General features: G+C 37.7%; 2 protein-coding genes across 2 annotated transcripts; both read left to right on the top strand.

Moving 5' to 3' along the window:
- The first annotated feature begins 3,921 nt into the window (after positions 1 to 3,921).
- On the top strand, positions 3,922 to 5,173 carry LOC118994034 (olfactory receptor 1044-like). Its single transcript, XM_037056549.1, has 2 exons — positions 3,922 to 4,071; positions 4,406 to 5,173. Exons 1-2 carry the CDS (start codon positions 3,922 to 3,924, stop codon positions 5,171 to 5,173), a joined length of 918 nt encoding a protein of 305 aa, XP_036912444.1.
- A 10,115-nt stretch (positions 5,174 to 15,288) lies between these two features.
- LOC118994032 (olfactory receptor 1020-like) lies at positions 15,289 to 16,218 on the top strand. The gene has a single exon (XM_037056548.1). The coding sequence runs from the start codon at positions 15,289 to 15,291 to the stop codon at positions 16,216 to 16,218; it is 930 nt and encodes a 309-aa protein (XP_036912443.1).
- Positions 16,219 to 18,063: the final 1,845 nt, after the last annotated feature.

Genomic DNA, 18,063 nt, shown 5'->3' with positions numbered 1-18,063 from the left:
ATCCCTGGCAATCTGAATAAAGGGCCCATAAAGATTCAATCCCTGTTTCTGCTTATTGGGTTTGGCACATGAAAGGCAGCACAAACATGGTGTCTTTCCCATTTTCTAAACATTTTAGATTGCTAAGGAAACCCAAGGAGGACAATGAGACACCTCTGTTCTCTAAGGAGGTATTGTTTCTGGAATTCTGAGACACAGTATGGTAGAAAAACAATAGGAGATGCTTCTTGTGGTAATAATATGTCCATTTTAACTGATGGCCTCGGGAATTTTACCTCTGAACTTGGTCCTATCTTGAGCAGCAACATGGCAGGACTGCATCTGGACTAGACTGAAGCCCAAGCAGAGATGGGTGTCAATGCTACAAGTGCAAAGATAATAGCATTGAGCTGGCACAGTATTCCCTTATAAGACAACTAAAATGTACTTAAAATCAGATTGCATATGCTTCTCACTACTATAAACAGAGATGAGTCTAATGTGTTAACTAAAGAGAACTAAAAAGATGGTAGAAAGTAGATTTTAGTAAGTCTCATAATGTCTGTCTCTTGGTCTGGATACTGATTACTAGGATATTTTTTAAAACAAGTTGTATACTTAGCACTTAAATATTTTCCATATTACATGCTGTTCCATGACTCACCTTAACAGCAACTACCATGAGAAAGATTCTCAATATCAATGTGAAATACCTATTTGAATGTGGAATATCTACAGCTCTCACTCACTTATGGAATCACAACCTGATGTTCAACTTTGGAAAACTATATGGCAGTTTTCTGTTGCAGCTGCTCCTAAAATCCCACCAGTAGTTTTGTACCCAATAGAAATGAAAAAGTATGTACATGAACAGCTTGTACAAAAATGACTAATGTAGTATTATTCAGGATTTGACAAAAACTTTCAGCATGAATATTCATTGGAATATTGCACAGCAAAGAGAATGAATAAACTGTCCTCGTGTGCAATAGCTTGGGGGAATCTCATGTGCACGATACTGAATAAGAGGATATAGATATGAGAGGATAAAAGCAGAATGATTGTACCTCATTTGACTTTATAAAAACATATGCAACTGTTTACCATTTTGGCATCGATTGTGTTAGGATCAAAAACAGTCTTTGAAAGCCTAGTTTTCTGGGTTTTGTTTAGGGTTTAAATGCAGGGAATTTATAACTTTTTAAATTGTGCATTTTAAAACATATGTATACATGTCTTTAAAAGGGTTTATTAAAAGCAAAGACTATTTACTATCAGATTATAGGTGATTGTGAGATTTCATTACTAATTTTTAAATCTCTACCCATTTCTTATACACACACCTTTTCAAAATATTATTATAAAATTAACAAAGCATACCATTTAATAAACTATTTCATTAAAAGATTGTCTTTTGTCACCAGAAAGTGCTACCCCACTTACATATCAGAGGTACTTTTAGCAGCCTTCACTCACTACTTTCCCTGTTCCTGCACCAGGAAGCCTCACTGAACTGGTTTTCCTTGATGGCATCATCAGGGGCTGAACTTTGTGATAACCATCCAGGCCTCAGGGCCCAACAGCCATTATCTGGGGGAAGGACATTATGACAAGGCTGTTCTCTGTGCTGCACTGTGTGGGGGGCACCTGTGATATCAGGAAAACATTGTAGATTTGAATATTTTTCTCTCTTGTTTGTTCTGAAGTCTTAAATTGTGTTGTGAATCTTCCCCCTTAAACACATAGTTAAAGAAAGCCAATCTATTAGAACATAAATCCTTTGGGAATGAATTTAAATGATCTACATTTTGACAATACATTGCTCTCCATATTCTGGGTATCATGGAGAGTGGGAGTTACACTACAAAGGCTCCCACATTTATGAAGATCACCTTTGGATCCTGCTTCAAGGAAGTGTTAAGTGGTCTCCTGAGGCAGCTGGCATTTCTGGAGACAAGGAGCACCTGAGGGGAAAATGAGTGTGGAGAGGAATCTAAACAAGGTGACCAAGGAGGACTCTGCCTCCTCCACATATACCCCAGAGAAATAAGACAATGGTTAGAGCTCTTCAGTCCCACATGTGCAACACTCTCTTGTGTTTAGCTGGTGGAAAAATACTTAGGTGGTTTTTCAACACACCTAGCATTTGTTTAAGTCTGTAATTCTTTCTCAATCACCCCGTCTGTTGTAGAAAAATAACACATGATAAAACATATAATTAATTATATCTGTCACATATTCCTGAGAGACCCTGTTCAATTCCCACAGACCAGACATGGAGATGATGATATAACCCAGCTCAGTGGGGAGGCAGAGCTGATCCCTTCTGCAGACAGACTGGATGGAACATGGAAGTCAGTGCACTGGGATGGGGCAGGGACTTGCTGTTTGTCTGGTTTCTGTTTAGATGCCTCTCACTTTGATCATCCTTGGACTTAATATATGCTATGAAAACTACAGAGGGTATGCAATATTATACCAAATTTTAAGTACTTTCATCAATCTAATTATTTTAAAGACATATACTTAAATGGAAGGAAATATAATGAAATGCAAGCATAGATTATGGAGATGTAGAATTTTTTATTTCTGATCTCTTATCTGTACTTTGTATATTTTAAAAGAAATATTTTCTTTTATTAGGCAAAGCATTTTTTAAAGATGTGTCTACTGGAACAGATATTCAAATGAGTTTAGGCGAAGGGTTTGGAGAACTGCACATGGACATGACATCATTAATCAAATTTTCTTTTCCTGTTCTTCTATCTTCCACTCCACTGTCACTATACCCTCACAGAACAGAAGGGGTCACATATGACCTACATAACATGTTGACTAGGTAAATTACAACAGTGGGATATAGAACACAATTGGCCTCCCAAATACCAATATTTTTAAAGCAACGGGAGGCAGATTTCAGAGCTACCTAAGGAAAATGGGGGTAAAAGAAAACAATAAGCAATCTTTCAAATTTTAGGGAAATGGAAACATACTTTAATATGATTTCTCTTTAAATATACTGGACTGTGGACAGATGAAGACTTTTATCCTGTGACTGATGCATCTGTTCTGTTGGTGAACACATCATGTGGATTCTAGTTGTTTAGAGGAAAGTGACTCAGAGAGAAATACATCAACTCTTTTTTATCTGTCTTCCACCTTTGAAACCAGCATGCCTAGAGTCAGGTCCCCAAAACTCTGCAGAAGCTACGCTGAACAATAGCCACTGTCAGAGTGAGCAAGGTTAGCCCAGGCCTATTCCAGTCTAAGTATCACTCATGGGGAGCCTGCAGCCTCTTCTCCGGGAACCACTGCCCTCCTGCTCCAGTGGGTCCTGAATCACAGACTATCTCTATCCCTGACTATTGAGACTGGAAAGGACAGGAGGGGTTAGTAGAGAACAGGAGAACAGGGGAATGTTATATCCAGAAACCTACCATATCTCTGCCATCCACAAGTGTAACAGTGAAGGAAAACAAAACAACATAGTCATTATTTCTACCTCTCAACTAACTATGTTTCTCAATTACAGAACATAACACAGTTTCTGCAGTACTAAAACCCAGGAACAATCTTATCAAAAGATGTGGTTACTGAACGAATTAATTTAAGAACTATTGTCTAGCTATGAGAGCATTAATTTCTTAATCTCTAAGAAAGGAATAACAAAAATTACCATAAACACTACATAGGTTGAAATGGAAATAGCACGATTTAATATAAAAATTTTGCCACAAACTTGGTAGAAGGCTATGTAAATGTATCATCAACATTTATTGACTCACATTATTTAGCATGTATTTCCTTATGGAGTTCTACCATTGTTTACTGCTTTTTATAATTACTGAAATGAGAAAGAATCAGCAATTTAACTAAGATAAATGATGTTAACACTGCACATCCGTTTCCTTCCTCCACAACAGGGATTTCCAGACCTGAGTGATGGCTGCTGAGAACTGCACCATGTTTACTGACTTCATACTCTTAGGACTCTCTGACAGGCAGGATGTGCAGCAGGGGCTCTTTGTGCTCTTCCTGCTGGTTTATGGCATCACTGTGATCGCCAACCTAGGGATGATCCTGCTGATCAACATGGACCCCCGACTCCACACACCCATGTATTATTTCCTGAGCAATTTGTCTTTCTGTGATGTCTNTGTTTACTGCTTTTTATAATGACTGAAATGAGAAAGAATCAGCAATTTAACTAAGATAGATGATGTTAACACTGCACATCCATTTCCTTCCTCCACAACAGGGATTTCCAGACATGATTCATGGCTGTTGAGAACTGCACCGTGTTTACTGACTTCATACTCTTAGGACTCTCTGACAGGCAGGATGTGCAGCAGGGGCTCTTTGTGCTCTTCCTGCTGGTTTATGGCATCACTGTGATCACCAACCTGGGATGATCCTGCTGATCAACATGGACCCCCGGCTCCACACACCCATGTATTATTTCCTGAGCAATTTGTCTTTCTGTGATGTCTGCTACTCCTCCTCTGTCTCCCCCAAGATGCTGGCTGATTTCTTTTCTCAGCAAAAGGAGATTGCATATAACTTATGTGCTGTTCAGATGTTCTTTTTTGTTACTTTTGGAGACGTGGAATGTGTCATGCTGTCTGTCATGGCGTATGGCTGTTACATAGCCATTTGTAATCCACTTCTGTATACAACAACCATGTCTGGAAGAGTCTGTACTCAGCTAATGGCCATTGTGTACATCCAAAGGCTGATGTACTCTTCAATCTTTACCTATTGCACAATTCGATTGTCATTCTGCAATTCCAATATCATCAATCACTTTTTCTGTGACTTCCCACCCTTACTAGTCCTCTCCACCTCAGACACAACCTTCAATGAGATAGTGATGTTCACTTACAGTAGCTGTGCTCTAGGGTTCAGTATTGTCACTGTCCTCCTCTCCTACAGCTACATGGTAACCTCCATCCTTAGAATGAAGTCAGCCAATGGCAGACACAAAGCCTTCTCTACTGTGGCTATGTTTTATGGGACACTCCTGTTCATGTATTTCCAACCCAGCTCAAATCACTCCATGGACACAGACAAAGTGGCCTCTGTTTTCTACACAGTTTTCATTCCCATGTTAAACCCACTGATCTACAGTTTGAGGAATAAGGATGTGAAAGATGCCCTGAAAAAAGCAGTTCGCACTAAATTATGTTCTGATTGAAGCCATGTTTCCCCCCAAAGTGTTTATTTGAAGATTGTGAGAACTATAGTTCAGGTATCTGGTAAGCCTTATTATGGGTTCACCAGTACCTGATAATAAATATTTTTCATTACTTATCCTTGTGTCTAAATTAAACATAAGGGCCAGACATTATTGATCTTACTTCATTCAGGTGTTTGATATTCATCATCATTGACTCACCAGGGCCCAGTGATAAGCATTTTTCTTCATTTATTATTGTGTGTCAATTACACATAGAGAACAGTTATTATTTTTTGTTCTTTAAAAAATTTTTAAATATATATATGTATGTATATATATTTAATATATTTCTCTTTAGAGGGGAAGGGAAGGAGAGAGGGATAGAAATACCATTGTATGGTTGCCTCTCGTGTGTCCCCTGCTGGGAACTGGCCTGCAACCCAGGCATGTGCCCCGACTGGGAATCGAACTGCGATCCTGTGGTTCGCAGGCCCGCGGCCATTCCGCTGAGCTACACCAGCCAGAGCAAGAACAGTTTTATTGATCATAATCTTTCCCCCAAGCTAAGAGAGACTAGTAATAGGTAAACTTCACTGTTTTTCAAAGAGGATTTTATCTCTTATTTCTCTAGTCACAGGTAAGTGCCAATGAGACATCATGGGCTTAGCAACCCCTCTACCCATACCAATTCAACTCACCCTCCCAAGGTTCCATTTTTTTAAACAATGGATATAATAAATTTCCTCATTTGGGGGAGTTCATGGGTTAAAATAGGTTTGTTTGTTTTATTCCTATGTAATTGTCTCGCTCTATAAATGTTGCATCATAATACTTAAAGTATAAGTAGTAAATAAACAAATAAGAATTTTAAAAAACCTTTAAAATTTTCATTCTGAAATTTTCATTCATGCATTACCCTTTTCATTCTTCTTCACAAACATTTGTACCTGACTACTGATGATGCTTTTGTTCCATGATGTTTTTTGTTGAATCAATTAATAATGTCCTCTGCAAAACTGAAGCAATAGAGTGCCTTTGTCAATTTTTCTAAAAAATATTGAGCTCCCTTCATTTTTTCATTCTATGCTAATATGTTTATCTTAGACAAAGTTCATCAGTTCTCCTTGTCTTACAGGCTTCTCTGAATAAGATTTAGGGACAGGGATCACATACAGAGAACTTTCTGGATCCCCTATTCCTCATTATTCTGCACCGATTTATTAACAACTATTCAAAGAATCAGAAGCTGTAGATTTATATTGCACCTCAGAGTATTCACATCAGCCTCTTGATTTCTCCTCTTGCTCTCAATGTGGCGAACAGACATCACCCTATCAATAAATGTACAGAAGTGTATGAAGGGAAGTTGGGCTTAGTAACACCAGGACCTCCTCAGGGTCACTGGGAAAGAAACCTGCATCTTGATGTGAGCATAGCTACACACTAGTTAAAACAAAGCCTTAAAAAGTGAATTGCCCAATTGGTACAGGTTAAATTGTAAAGGCATAGTTATAAACAAAAGTATGTGTCTAATGGAAAAATAGTAGGATTCCATTTGTAATGATTTACATTTGTTGTCTGCTTATCTGTGAAATAAATTGGACCATATTTTACACACAACTTTGATAGTGGTCATTTCTGAGTATGTCATTGCTATCTCAATAGCTTAATTCAATGAATTGCTTGTGTTGTTCTCCTTGCAGTCAATTAACAATTACCAGCTATGAAAAATAAAACACAATTTTAGATTTCAATGAGTGCTTATTTTATTTTATGTTGTTGTCAGGAAGGGAACAATAGGACATTCTTTTCGGATTCCAGAAGGACAGGGCACTGGGTAATAGAAGGCTTTCCATCAAGGCCCTCAACCCTAGTGTTATCTATGCCTACGGTGTATGAAAAATGCTGAGTGTTATGTGCTTCCAAGCATGATAAGAATAAAACAGTACATTAAAAGCATGCGATTTTCAGCAAGTAACTTGCCATCAATTACTGATTGGAAAGAGTTTAAAGACAAAAGTAATTCATTACTCTTACCTCTTTTCTTTTACAATATCAAATAATTTCATTGCTGTTCATAGAATATTTAACACATCAGAACCTCTAATCATTGTCCAAATCCCTCCCACTGTCTATTACTTTATTTAAAAGATACTAAATGTATTCATATCTATAAAAATGAAATATCTTTATGTTGTATAAATTTGGATTGGATGGTCATTATTCATATAAGTGTTTAGGTGTGAAATATCCTATATTTTTTCATTATATTTTATTTAAAAATACTAAAATAATACCTTTTACATATGCTCAACAAGTGGAATTATTGTTCCTGTTTGTGTCTTATTTTCATTTTAACACAATCATCAAATGGCAGAAAGGTTGAGATAAGAACTGGACATGAAGTGAGACACACCTGAGTACAAATTTGTTCAAATCCTTTTCTGTCCCAAGTAAAATCAATAAAAAGAATAAAAATAAGAAAAAAGTTCTTTCTTTATTATCTGAGTAACCTTAGAGCACTTAATCCTTTTAAGCCTCAGTTTCCTCATCTTTTATCACAGGCCTAATATATACATTATGAGGAGAAATATATATAATTTCAGAATTTTATGATTCTTGAAGAGAGTTCCTAAGATCATACAGAGTCAACCATCTGCTCATCAGGGGCTAAAGCCCTGCTGCTGAAAGAAGACACTGTGTCCTTGCTGGCCTCATGTCAGGAAGTGAGGTCTCCAGGATCCACCCTCATCTGCAGTAGAGCCTGCTCACCCCATGGTCAGATTCCTGTGTGTATCCTAGCCTCAGGGATTGTGGGGCTCTCTGCCATCCACCTCAGAACTTGTCTGTCCTGACCCTGCCTTCACTCTTAGAGCTGAGTAGAGGTTTTCTCATGGCCACCCATGCTGACCACACCATTCCCATGTGTAGACCAAATCCCTGGACCCACTCTATCAGTCTAATCCCAGAATCCAGTCTGCCAAGAAATGAGTTTAGATCATTAATCCCATAGTACCCCATTTCATGCTGTTCTATCTGTCCCTATCCCAAGGACTGTGGCTATCATGGCACAATTAGCTACAGAGGAACCAATATTTATCTATTACAGTGAACTCATGTACTCTGAACATTTTCTGCTCAGTATTTAAAAAAAGTATTTGATTCTCCTCACTCATAGGTCACCATTCCATTCTTTTCTATTGAAACCCCACTTAGGCCATACCCCCACCTCACCACTGATCTACCTAGACAAGTCCCTTTTGGGAAAGATAGCTTCCCTTGCATTAAAGGCTATGATAATCTAGATTACAACCCAACATACCTTTTCACTGACAGAAGGCTTTCCTCACTACTCCATCCTCTCTCCCTCTACTCAAACTCGCCTGAGGTGTACAAGGTCTGTCCAGAAGGTATCCAGCCATGGAATATGAAAAATAGAGACATGTATTGAAGAAGACACAAGATATAAGAAATGTTGGAAAATAACAAGACAAAGCATCTCAGTCTCCATCAAAATAGGTACCTTGGGACCTCACACAGTTCTCCCAATAGAAATCATCTGCACTGTCATATTTTTCTCAGTCTCTTTGAGGGTCTGAAATCCCTTCCATTTCAAAGCTGAATTTAGCTTTGAGGAAGTCTATAAATCCCAGGGTGTCAAATCTGGGCTGGAAGGGTCTTAGTCACCTGAGTGATCAGATGTTTAGTAAAAAAATTCTGCAGGCAACATGATGCACTAGGGGGCACATTGTCGTGATGAAGCTACCAATCACCAGTTGCCCATAGCTGCAGCCTTTCAAGTCATCCCAACAGTTTCCACAGGAATGTTCAGCTTAACACAAAATTTGATGCAGATTCCTTCCTCTACTCATTCATTCATTTTGAATGTGATGGCCACACAGCACACATGCTCACTCAATGGCATCTACTGCCCCCAATGACTAGTGCAGGAAGTGGTCATTGTTCACACAGGTGTGTTTTAGTCCACTCTCCTTGGCTGACAATTACATCAGTGTGGCACAAATTGCTCACTTTATATAAACAATGGAGGAGCTTTTACCAGGCATGCTTCCTATACCTTCTTTCAAATTACAGTGCTAACTTTAGCAGCGTTCATTCCCAAGAAGACAACCACACTGTCATCCCACCATCTGTAGGTTCCTCTTCCCACCTCTGGCTCCTGAGCATAGTCTCCTTCAGTAATTTTGTGTAATCAATCAGTGTCATATGTCAAATCCTTAACTGTAGCTCTTTATTTCTGCTCAGGCATTAATATCTCCAAGCAAAAGCATTTCTAGGGATGACAGTTGGTGTCTTTGTGTAATAATCCAAGCAAATAGCTCTGTGTGCTAAAAATCTGTTTAGAAAACTTGTGTTTTTTAAATATTTTGTTATTTAATTATTGCTCAGGTATAGTTTTTCATCCCCCACTCCCATCCCAGCCCACCCCCCGTGATCCCCACCTCCCTCCCATTTCCACCCCCCTTAGTTGTTCTCCATGTGTCCTTTATACTTGTTCCTCTGAATCCTTCTCCTTTTCCCCTGAAGTTCTCTCCCCTCTCCCCTCTGGTCCCTGTCAGCCTGTTCTGAATTTCAGTGTCTTTGATTATATTTTGCTTGCTTGTTTTATTGTTTAGGTTCCTGTTAAATAAAAACTGAAATAGTACTCATGACATCTATAAGTGTGTGGCTCCATATGAAGAGGCAGTATACTCAACTGAGCTTGACATCTTCTGTAGAAACACACTCAGAACTGCAGAGGCAATGACAACAATGTTCTGTCAGAGTGGTTCTTCCCATCTCACTCTACTTGTGACCTTCAACAAACCATTCCTTCTCTTTGGACCTCAGGTTCCACTCAGTCAAATGAGGGGCTTAAACTGAATAATCTTAATTCTTATTTAAGTTACTGCATCCTGGATTACATTGACATGAGTCTATCAGGTGAAGTACCCATTGGGCATGATTGGGACAATGACAGACGGCTGAGAATACACTCATACCAGTGAAATACATTACAGCTTCAGGCCAACCAGACCTGAACTGGAAGTGGCAGTGATAGCAGACAGAGAGTTCCGGATGCAGGAGTCCCACCACCATCAAGGTGGTCAACTTAACAGGCCTTCCATTCTGCATTTTCACTGGGGGGACACAGCTTATAAAAGTGAACATTCAAATTTGTTAGTTGTCAGGAATATAAAACACTCCAAATAATGGCTACAACTAGAGAAAAAGATCCTTTTACTTATTGGTGAGGTCGTTCAACAAGGCACCCACACAAGGGTAGTGTGTTATGGCCAGGTGGATTGACAGACTTCATGGAAAACTGTATGATGGTATTTACTAAATTTAAATTTTATATCCACACCCACAGACATTTTCAACTCTTGGTTTTATATACAAGATAAATGGGTGTTTGTGTGTACCAAAGGGCATTACAAAGTGTTCACACTGAAATTATTGGTAATAACAGAAGAGAAAACAACTCAACACCTACCATGCACATTAAAGTAGATCAATAAATAAGGATATAGTCCTAGAAAAGAATGCTCTACACCAAGGGGTCCATCTTTGCAAATGAATGCAACAATGTGAGCGAGTGTGTAACTGCCTACAGCAGCACATGCTTTAGGTGTCTACTGGTGCTCACTTCAAAACTATTCTACTGTGATAATAATAAATAATGTAATCACTCCTTTGGATCAAGAGACTAGTGTCTAAAGAGAATTTCTGGTGCCCAGATCGATGTGAATCAGTTTGTTGCATGTTGCCTGCAAAGTGAAAGCTTGCCAGTTTGGTTCCCAATCAGGACACAGGCCTGGGTTGCAGGTTCAATCTCCTATCGGGACGTGTACAAGAGGCAACCAACTGCTATATTCCTCTCACAACACGTTTCTCTCCCTCTTTTTCTCCCTCCTGTCTCATCTCTCTAAAAACAAATCAAAATATTTTTTTAAAAAGGCATCCTCAAATGGATGGCTTTGGTGATTCTAGTAGTGTTCTATTTGTTGTTTTGTCTTTGTCACAAGGGTATTTATTTCTAATTTATCTACCTATATACTTATCATTTAAGTATTATCATATACATTATGTTTCAAAAAGGTTATCCAGAAAGCAAATCTACATATGCACCATTAAGTTTTAACAAACTTAAATTTTATTCTCTCCCCCCTTCCCTCTGGTTACTGACAGTTTGTTCTTTATTTCAATGTCTCTAGTCATATTTTGCTTGCTTATTTGTTTGGTTGATTGGATTCCACTTGTAGGTGAGATCATATGGTCTTTTTCTTTCAACTCCTGGCTTCTTTCACTTAGCATAATGTTCTTTATATCCATCCATGCTGTTGCAAAGAGTAGGAGCTCCTTCTTTCTTTCTGCTATGTAGTATTCCACTGGGTAATTGTACCATAATTTACAATGCACTCATTTACTCATAGGCATTTAGGTTGTTTCCAGCAGTTGGCTATTGTAAATTGTGCACCTATGAGTGTTGGGGTGCATAGGTTCTTTTGAATTGGTGTTTCAGGATTCTACATGCATAATCCCAGCATGGAACTGCTGGATCAAAAGACAGTTTCATTTCTAGTTTTCTGAGGATATCCCTAGTGTTTTCTAGAGTGACTACACTGGTCTGCATTCCCACAAACAGTGCACTGTGATTTCCTATTCTCCACAACCTCACCAGCACTTGTGTTTGTTGATTAGTTATACTGGCCACTCTCACTGTTGTGGAGTGATATCTCATTGTGTTTTTAACTTGCATCTCTCTAATGGCTAGGACCTTTTCATGTGTCTTTGGGCTTTCTGTATGTCCTCTTTGGAGAATTCTCTATTCATGTCTTTTGCCCATTTTTAATTGGGTTGTCTTTCTTCCTGGATTGGTGTCCTATGAGTTCTTTGTATATTTTGGAGATCAAGCCCTTGTCCAGGGTATCATTTGCAAATACATATTCCCATGTAGTAGGGTCCCTTTTCATTTTGCTGCTTTCTTTAGCTGTGCAGAACCTTTTTATTTGATGAGATCCAATTTTTATCCCTTCCTTTATGTCCCTTGCTCTAGGAGAGTTATAGATGAAAATATTTCTGCTTGGAATATCTGAGATTTTCCTGCATTTGTTCTCTTCTACAACTTTTATGATGTTGCCACTTCTAATATTGTCTCCAGGAACAAGGAGATTACAGAAGCTCATTTCCTTTGGTGCCAATACCAAGAATACACTACCAGAAATGGAATTGCTTGGTCATAAAGCAGTTTTCTTTTTACTTATTTAGTTAACTCCATACTGCTTTCTATGTGACTGCACCAATCTGCAAGCTCACCAACAGTGGATGAGATACTCCTCTTCTGCATATCAAAAAATACAAATGGTTGTAAGAAAATAGCACAAACAACTTTATGCTAACAAATTGGACAATCAGGAGGAAATAGATAAATTTCTAGAAACATGCAATCTCCCAACGCTGAACCAGGAACAATCAGAGAATCTGAGTAGCCAGACTACAATTAAGGAGATTGAAGCAGTGATCAAAAAAATTCCAACAAACAAAAGTCCTGGACCAGACAGTTTCACAGGTGAATTTTACCAAACATTGATAGAACACTTATTTTGAGCAACTTTTATGAATTTTGTGGAAATCTGTAAAAGGCTGTAGTTTACTTATTGCCTCTAGGATTCCATTTCTGTATCAAATAATGGGTTTATTAGAAACAACTCAGGATGTATGTATCATAACATGTATGATAATACATGGTGATTATTACACAAGATAAGACATCTTACTCTGGTAAAAAGGCCAAAATTGACTTTATTTACAGTCCCATTTATATGCTCTTAAAGTTCATTTCTTAGAATTTATTTTAAAGAAGAAACAAGCTATGATAAATTATGTATCTGTAACTATACTCATATCAAAATTTTATGATATAAACATCCTCTATAAACCTACAGGATACCAGCAAAAGAATAATGGCTAAATTAATGTAAAAAGGCTACATTGACATTATTCAGATTACGATTTGCATATAAGCTATATTTATTCTGATATAATTTTTGTTTGAATATAAAAATCTCATAATAGACAACAAAAATTAGTTTTCCCTAAGCACCATGATTATAGTCAGTTTTGTCTGTATTTACAAAAGTCTTTATTTTATAAAAATGTTTAATGCGAGTGTTTGTATATGCATGTCTTTGTGTGCAATGTGAGTGGTTGTTTTTGTAAATTATGAGATAGAAACAATATACCTGTATAAAATTTGGTGAGCTGGAAGTAAAGAGTGCTCAGTGTAGTCATTGTCCTATTGCTAAGTAAGTAAAATATTAGGCAATAAGGTAGGGAGGAAAAAAAGCTGTGTTTTAAAAAGGCCCATGTTTCTCTCTCAATTACCCAGCCTGTAGGGAATAACAGATGACGAAACATCTTACTACACTTGTCATTTGTTCCTGAGAGACCAGCGCCCAAGTCCACACACAGCCATGTTGATATAAGCTAGGTCACTGAGGGGACAGTGCTGAACCCTCTGGCAGACAGAAAGCAGGCAACAAAGAAATCTGTCATCTGGAACCGGTATAGGTTTTAATTGTGTTTTTCTCACTTCCATTTTAGATTTCTTTCGCTTTTTATCTTTATTTGACCTAAAGCATGTTTTGAAACTAATGGAGGGTAAAATACATTATACAAATTTTTACTTACTTTTAGCAATCTCATTATTCTAAAGACATTCATAAATGGCAAGGAAGAATAAAATGTGAATATTATTTATGAAGGTGGTTGGACATTTTTTCTTTTTACTCTCTTATCTGTACTTTTACATATTGTATAAATATTTTTAGTTTGAAATGAAGTTTGTTTTCTAAATACCTCTACAAGCACAGATAATTAAATGAGTTCAGACCAGGTTTTTAGAGACCTGCCTAAGAATTACTACATCATTATTCAGATGTAATTCTTTGTCCATTCTACATTCCTTATTTTCTCATATTGCCACAGAATAGAAGAGGTCAAGTTTTATATTATATACAATATACCTGATATGTGTGAAATATAACTGTAGAACAGAGGATTTAATTGGCCTTCTAAGCACCAAGTCTTTTTCACCAAAGGAAAGCAGATTTCAGGTATTCTCAAGAGAAAGGGGATCAAGAACACAGTCAAACAATTCTACAATTTCTAGGAAATTGGGCTGGGGCCCAGTTCAGATAGAAATCACTATGAGGGACTACGGATACATGAGGACATTACTTTGCATCTTGCACATTGGACCTTTTGGTGAATAGATTAAGTGGACTCTAGCAGATTAGAGTAGAGGGTGTCACAGAGTAAACCTCACTTGCCTCTGGGCATCCTGTTCTACCAGGATACTGTTCTACCAGGATACCTACTATCAGGTCCCAACACACCTCCCCTGAGCAGTGCTGTCAGAGGGGGCATGGTTAGTCCTACATGTTCCAGTGTGTGCACTCTAACCTATGATCTATGGGGACCCCTCCAACTTCTTTTCTAGCAAACCCTCCCTGCTCTGGGAGTCCTGGATCACAGACTGTTTTTATCCCTTGTAGACTGAGACTGGATAGAATAAGGGCATAATAGGGAAGTGGGGACTTGATACATCAAGAAACAAGGCAGTGATGTGCCTGCTTTACAGTATTGGATAATGAGGGGAAAATCAAGAAATATATTCATTGTCTGCATGTCTCACTTCACGATGCTTCTTTATTGCAGAATATAATAACACTTAAAACTGCATCAAGAACAGAAACAACCTTATAAATAGATATAGGTTATCTGAACCAAATCATTCTAACAACAATTTGGTCAACTCTGAGGACATCAACTTCTTTATGTATAAGATGGGAAAATACTACATAGGTTACTATAGAAATAAAATGATTTAGTTTGTATCAAAGAGTGTTTTCTATTCTAAGCTGTATTATTATCATTTTATCAATTCCTATGAAATTGGAAATATTGCAGAGAGTCATTTTACTTAAAGAGAATGTGCATTGTTGAGCTCTTTTTCTAACTACTGACAAATAGAAGGAACCACCAGTTTAACTGCTTACACACACAGATGATTTTGCCCTCCCCTTGCATTTCCTTCCTCCACAACCAGGGACTTCCAGACGTGAATGATGGCTGTTGAGAACTGCACCATGTTTACTGACTTCATACTCTTAGGACTCTCTGACAGGCAGGATGTGCAGCAGGGGCTCTTTGTGCTCTTCCTGCTGGTTTATGGCATCACTGTGATCACCAGCCTAGGGATGATCCTGCTGATCAACAAGGACCCCCGACTCCACACACCCATGTATTATTTCCTGAGCAATTTGTTTTTCTGTGATGTCTGCTACTCCTCCTCTGTCTCTCCCAAGATGCTGGCTGATTTCCTATCTGAGCAAAAGAAGATTGCATATAATTTGTGCATGGTTCAGATGTTCTTCTTTGGTACCTTTGCGTCTGTAGACTGTTTCATGTTGTCTGTAATGGCGTATGACCGTTATGTAGCCATTTGTAATCCACTTCTCTATACAGTGACCATGTCCAGGAGAGTGTGCATTCAACTCGTGGGCACTGCCTACACTGTAGGTTTCGTGGATATCGCCATCTTTACCTATGTCACAACTCAACTGTCATTCTGTAATTCCAATATCATCAATCACTTTTTCTGTGACTTCCCACCCTTACTAGTCCTCTCCACCTCAGACACAACCACCACTGAAATAGCATTGGCTCTTTCCTCTACTTGTGTTTTGGGGTGCAATGTCATCACTGTTCTCGTGTCCTACAGCTACATCATAACTACCATCCTTCGCATGAAGTCAGCTGAGGGCAGACACAACGCCTTTTCTACCTGTGCCTCCCACTTAACTGCTGTGGCTATATTTTATGGAACCCTTCTTTTCGTGTATTTCCGACCTGACTTGAGTTATTCCATGGACACAGAGAAAATGGCCTCTGTTTTCTATGCAGTTTTCATCCCCATGTTAAACCCACTGATCTACAGTTTGAGGAATAAAGATGTGAAAGGTGCCCTGAAAAAAGCAGTTGGCACTAAATTATGAACAGTGTGAAAGTGTGTTCAATCACAAAGGTTTTATTTATAGATGTTGACAGCTAACAATTATGGACATGGCACAGTTTTATGTATTCTCACAAATACAGTTCTGGATGTTTCCTTACCCACCCTTCTGACTAAATAGAATTTGTAGAATAGTCATTACAAACCTTTATCTCTTTGAATTAGAGAAAAGAATTAATAGTTTTACTGGACTGTTTTGCAAAGAGAATCTTTGTGTACTACTTTGCTCTCTTTATGAGTATATGTATATATCCCAGAGAGATGTGGTCATAGTGCCATCTTCCTCCATGTTTAAAGTTCCAGTTTTTTAAGCAATGATTTCAATAAACTTGCTGAACCCGAAAAGAGTTTTAACAGTTCAAGTTAGCTTTCATTTTCTTCTTCCTATGTACTTGTATCATCCTACGAATTTCCAACACTTAGAAGTAATAGGTAGTAAATGAATGAATAAGAATGAATTGAAATTTTTCTGCCATAGCTCAAAGTCCCATAAATGGAAGACTCTTATGTGTCTTGTTCATCAGTATTTCTAGTTTGTTATTTACAATAGCTATTATCAGGATGCCATTCAAAAACATTTATTGAGTGAGTAATGGTGTGTCCCCTGTAAGACAGATTGGTAAAAAGCAGCCTTTGTGAATAAAAAAGAAAATCACTGTGTTTTATTTTACTCTAGCATGTTCACTTTACACAGAATACATCTGTACTTCTTCTTTGCCCAAGGCTGAGTGTCAGGGATACAGATCATGTGATGTAGACCACTTCTCAGATTCTCTATTTCTGATCATTCTAACCTGGGGGTCGGCAGCTTCAGGAACTCTAGATTTATTTGCAACAACACAGATTTCACATCAGGCTGTGGATTTCCACTTTTTCCCTCACTCTGGGGATCAGACACATGCTCTTGACAACTGTAGCGAAGCTGCATGAATGACGCTTGGTGGTCTAGGACCTTGACCTTCTCTAATAGCCACTATCCTCTTCATGTATAAAGTGTGCTCCATGTGTGTACTTTATCTCCCTTTACAACATGTTGATAGCATTATACTAATTAACTTTTTAAAAAACATGAAATTCCCAGTTGATATAGTTTAAGTTGAAGGGTTATTAACAAAAATTTATGTTCAATGGAGAAAAAAACAAACAACCAAATAGTGTTTACTTTAGTATTCCAGTTGTGATGCTTTAATTTTTTCTCTCTAAATCTGTGAAATAAACTGAAACGTTAGCCTAAACACAATTTAATAGTGTTCATTGCTTAGTGGTTTGATGTTAAGTGATGCTAAGAACCATTTTAATCACTTAAGGTGATTGTACCTTGTAGTTACACTATTAATGAATAACTGTTAATACTATTGTAAAAAACATTGTAAAATCTCAGGTTCTCAGAATGTTCATTTAATTTTAAGGTTGCCATTTTATTAAAAACCCTGGAGGTTTTTAATAAATAAAACCTCTAGATTTTTCTTCTCCACGAAGAAGAAAAATGTAATAATAAAGACTGCTTCTCATTTAGGTCCTTTTCTCTTTATATATATACACACACACCTCTCTTTAATGTATAAAGTGTGTTTGATGTACATTATCCAAACGTCATAAGAGTGAAACAACACAATCCTCAGCTTTAGTTAAATGTCCCATTCTTAAATCACAGACAACTATCTCTTTTACGCATGATACTAATATCATTCTGTTATTATATCACTAGCTCCAATATTATATTGTGAGCATTCTTAGCTCAAGGACTGAGCATTCTATGTATTATCCAAAGCACCTGAATAGGGTCAGTGACACAAAATGACAATACAGACAAATAAATACAAAAATG

Source organism: Sturnira hondurensis, unplaced genomic scaffold (assembly GCF_014824575.4).
Source record: "Sturnira hondurensis isolate 20B ecotype Veracruz unplaced genomic scaffold, ASM1482457v3 Scaffold0009034, whole genome shotgun sequence".
NCBI lineage: Eukaryota > Metazoa > Chordata > Mammalia > Chiroptera > Phyllostomidae > Sturnira > Sturnira hondurensis.
This window is presented reverse-complemented; position numbering and strand designations above follow the sequence as displayed.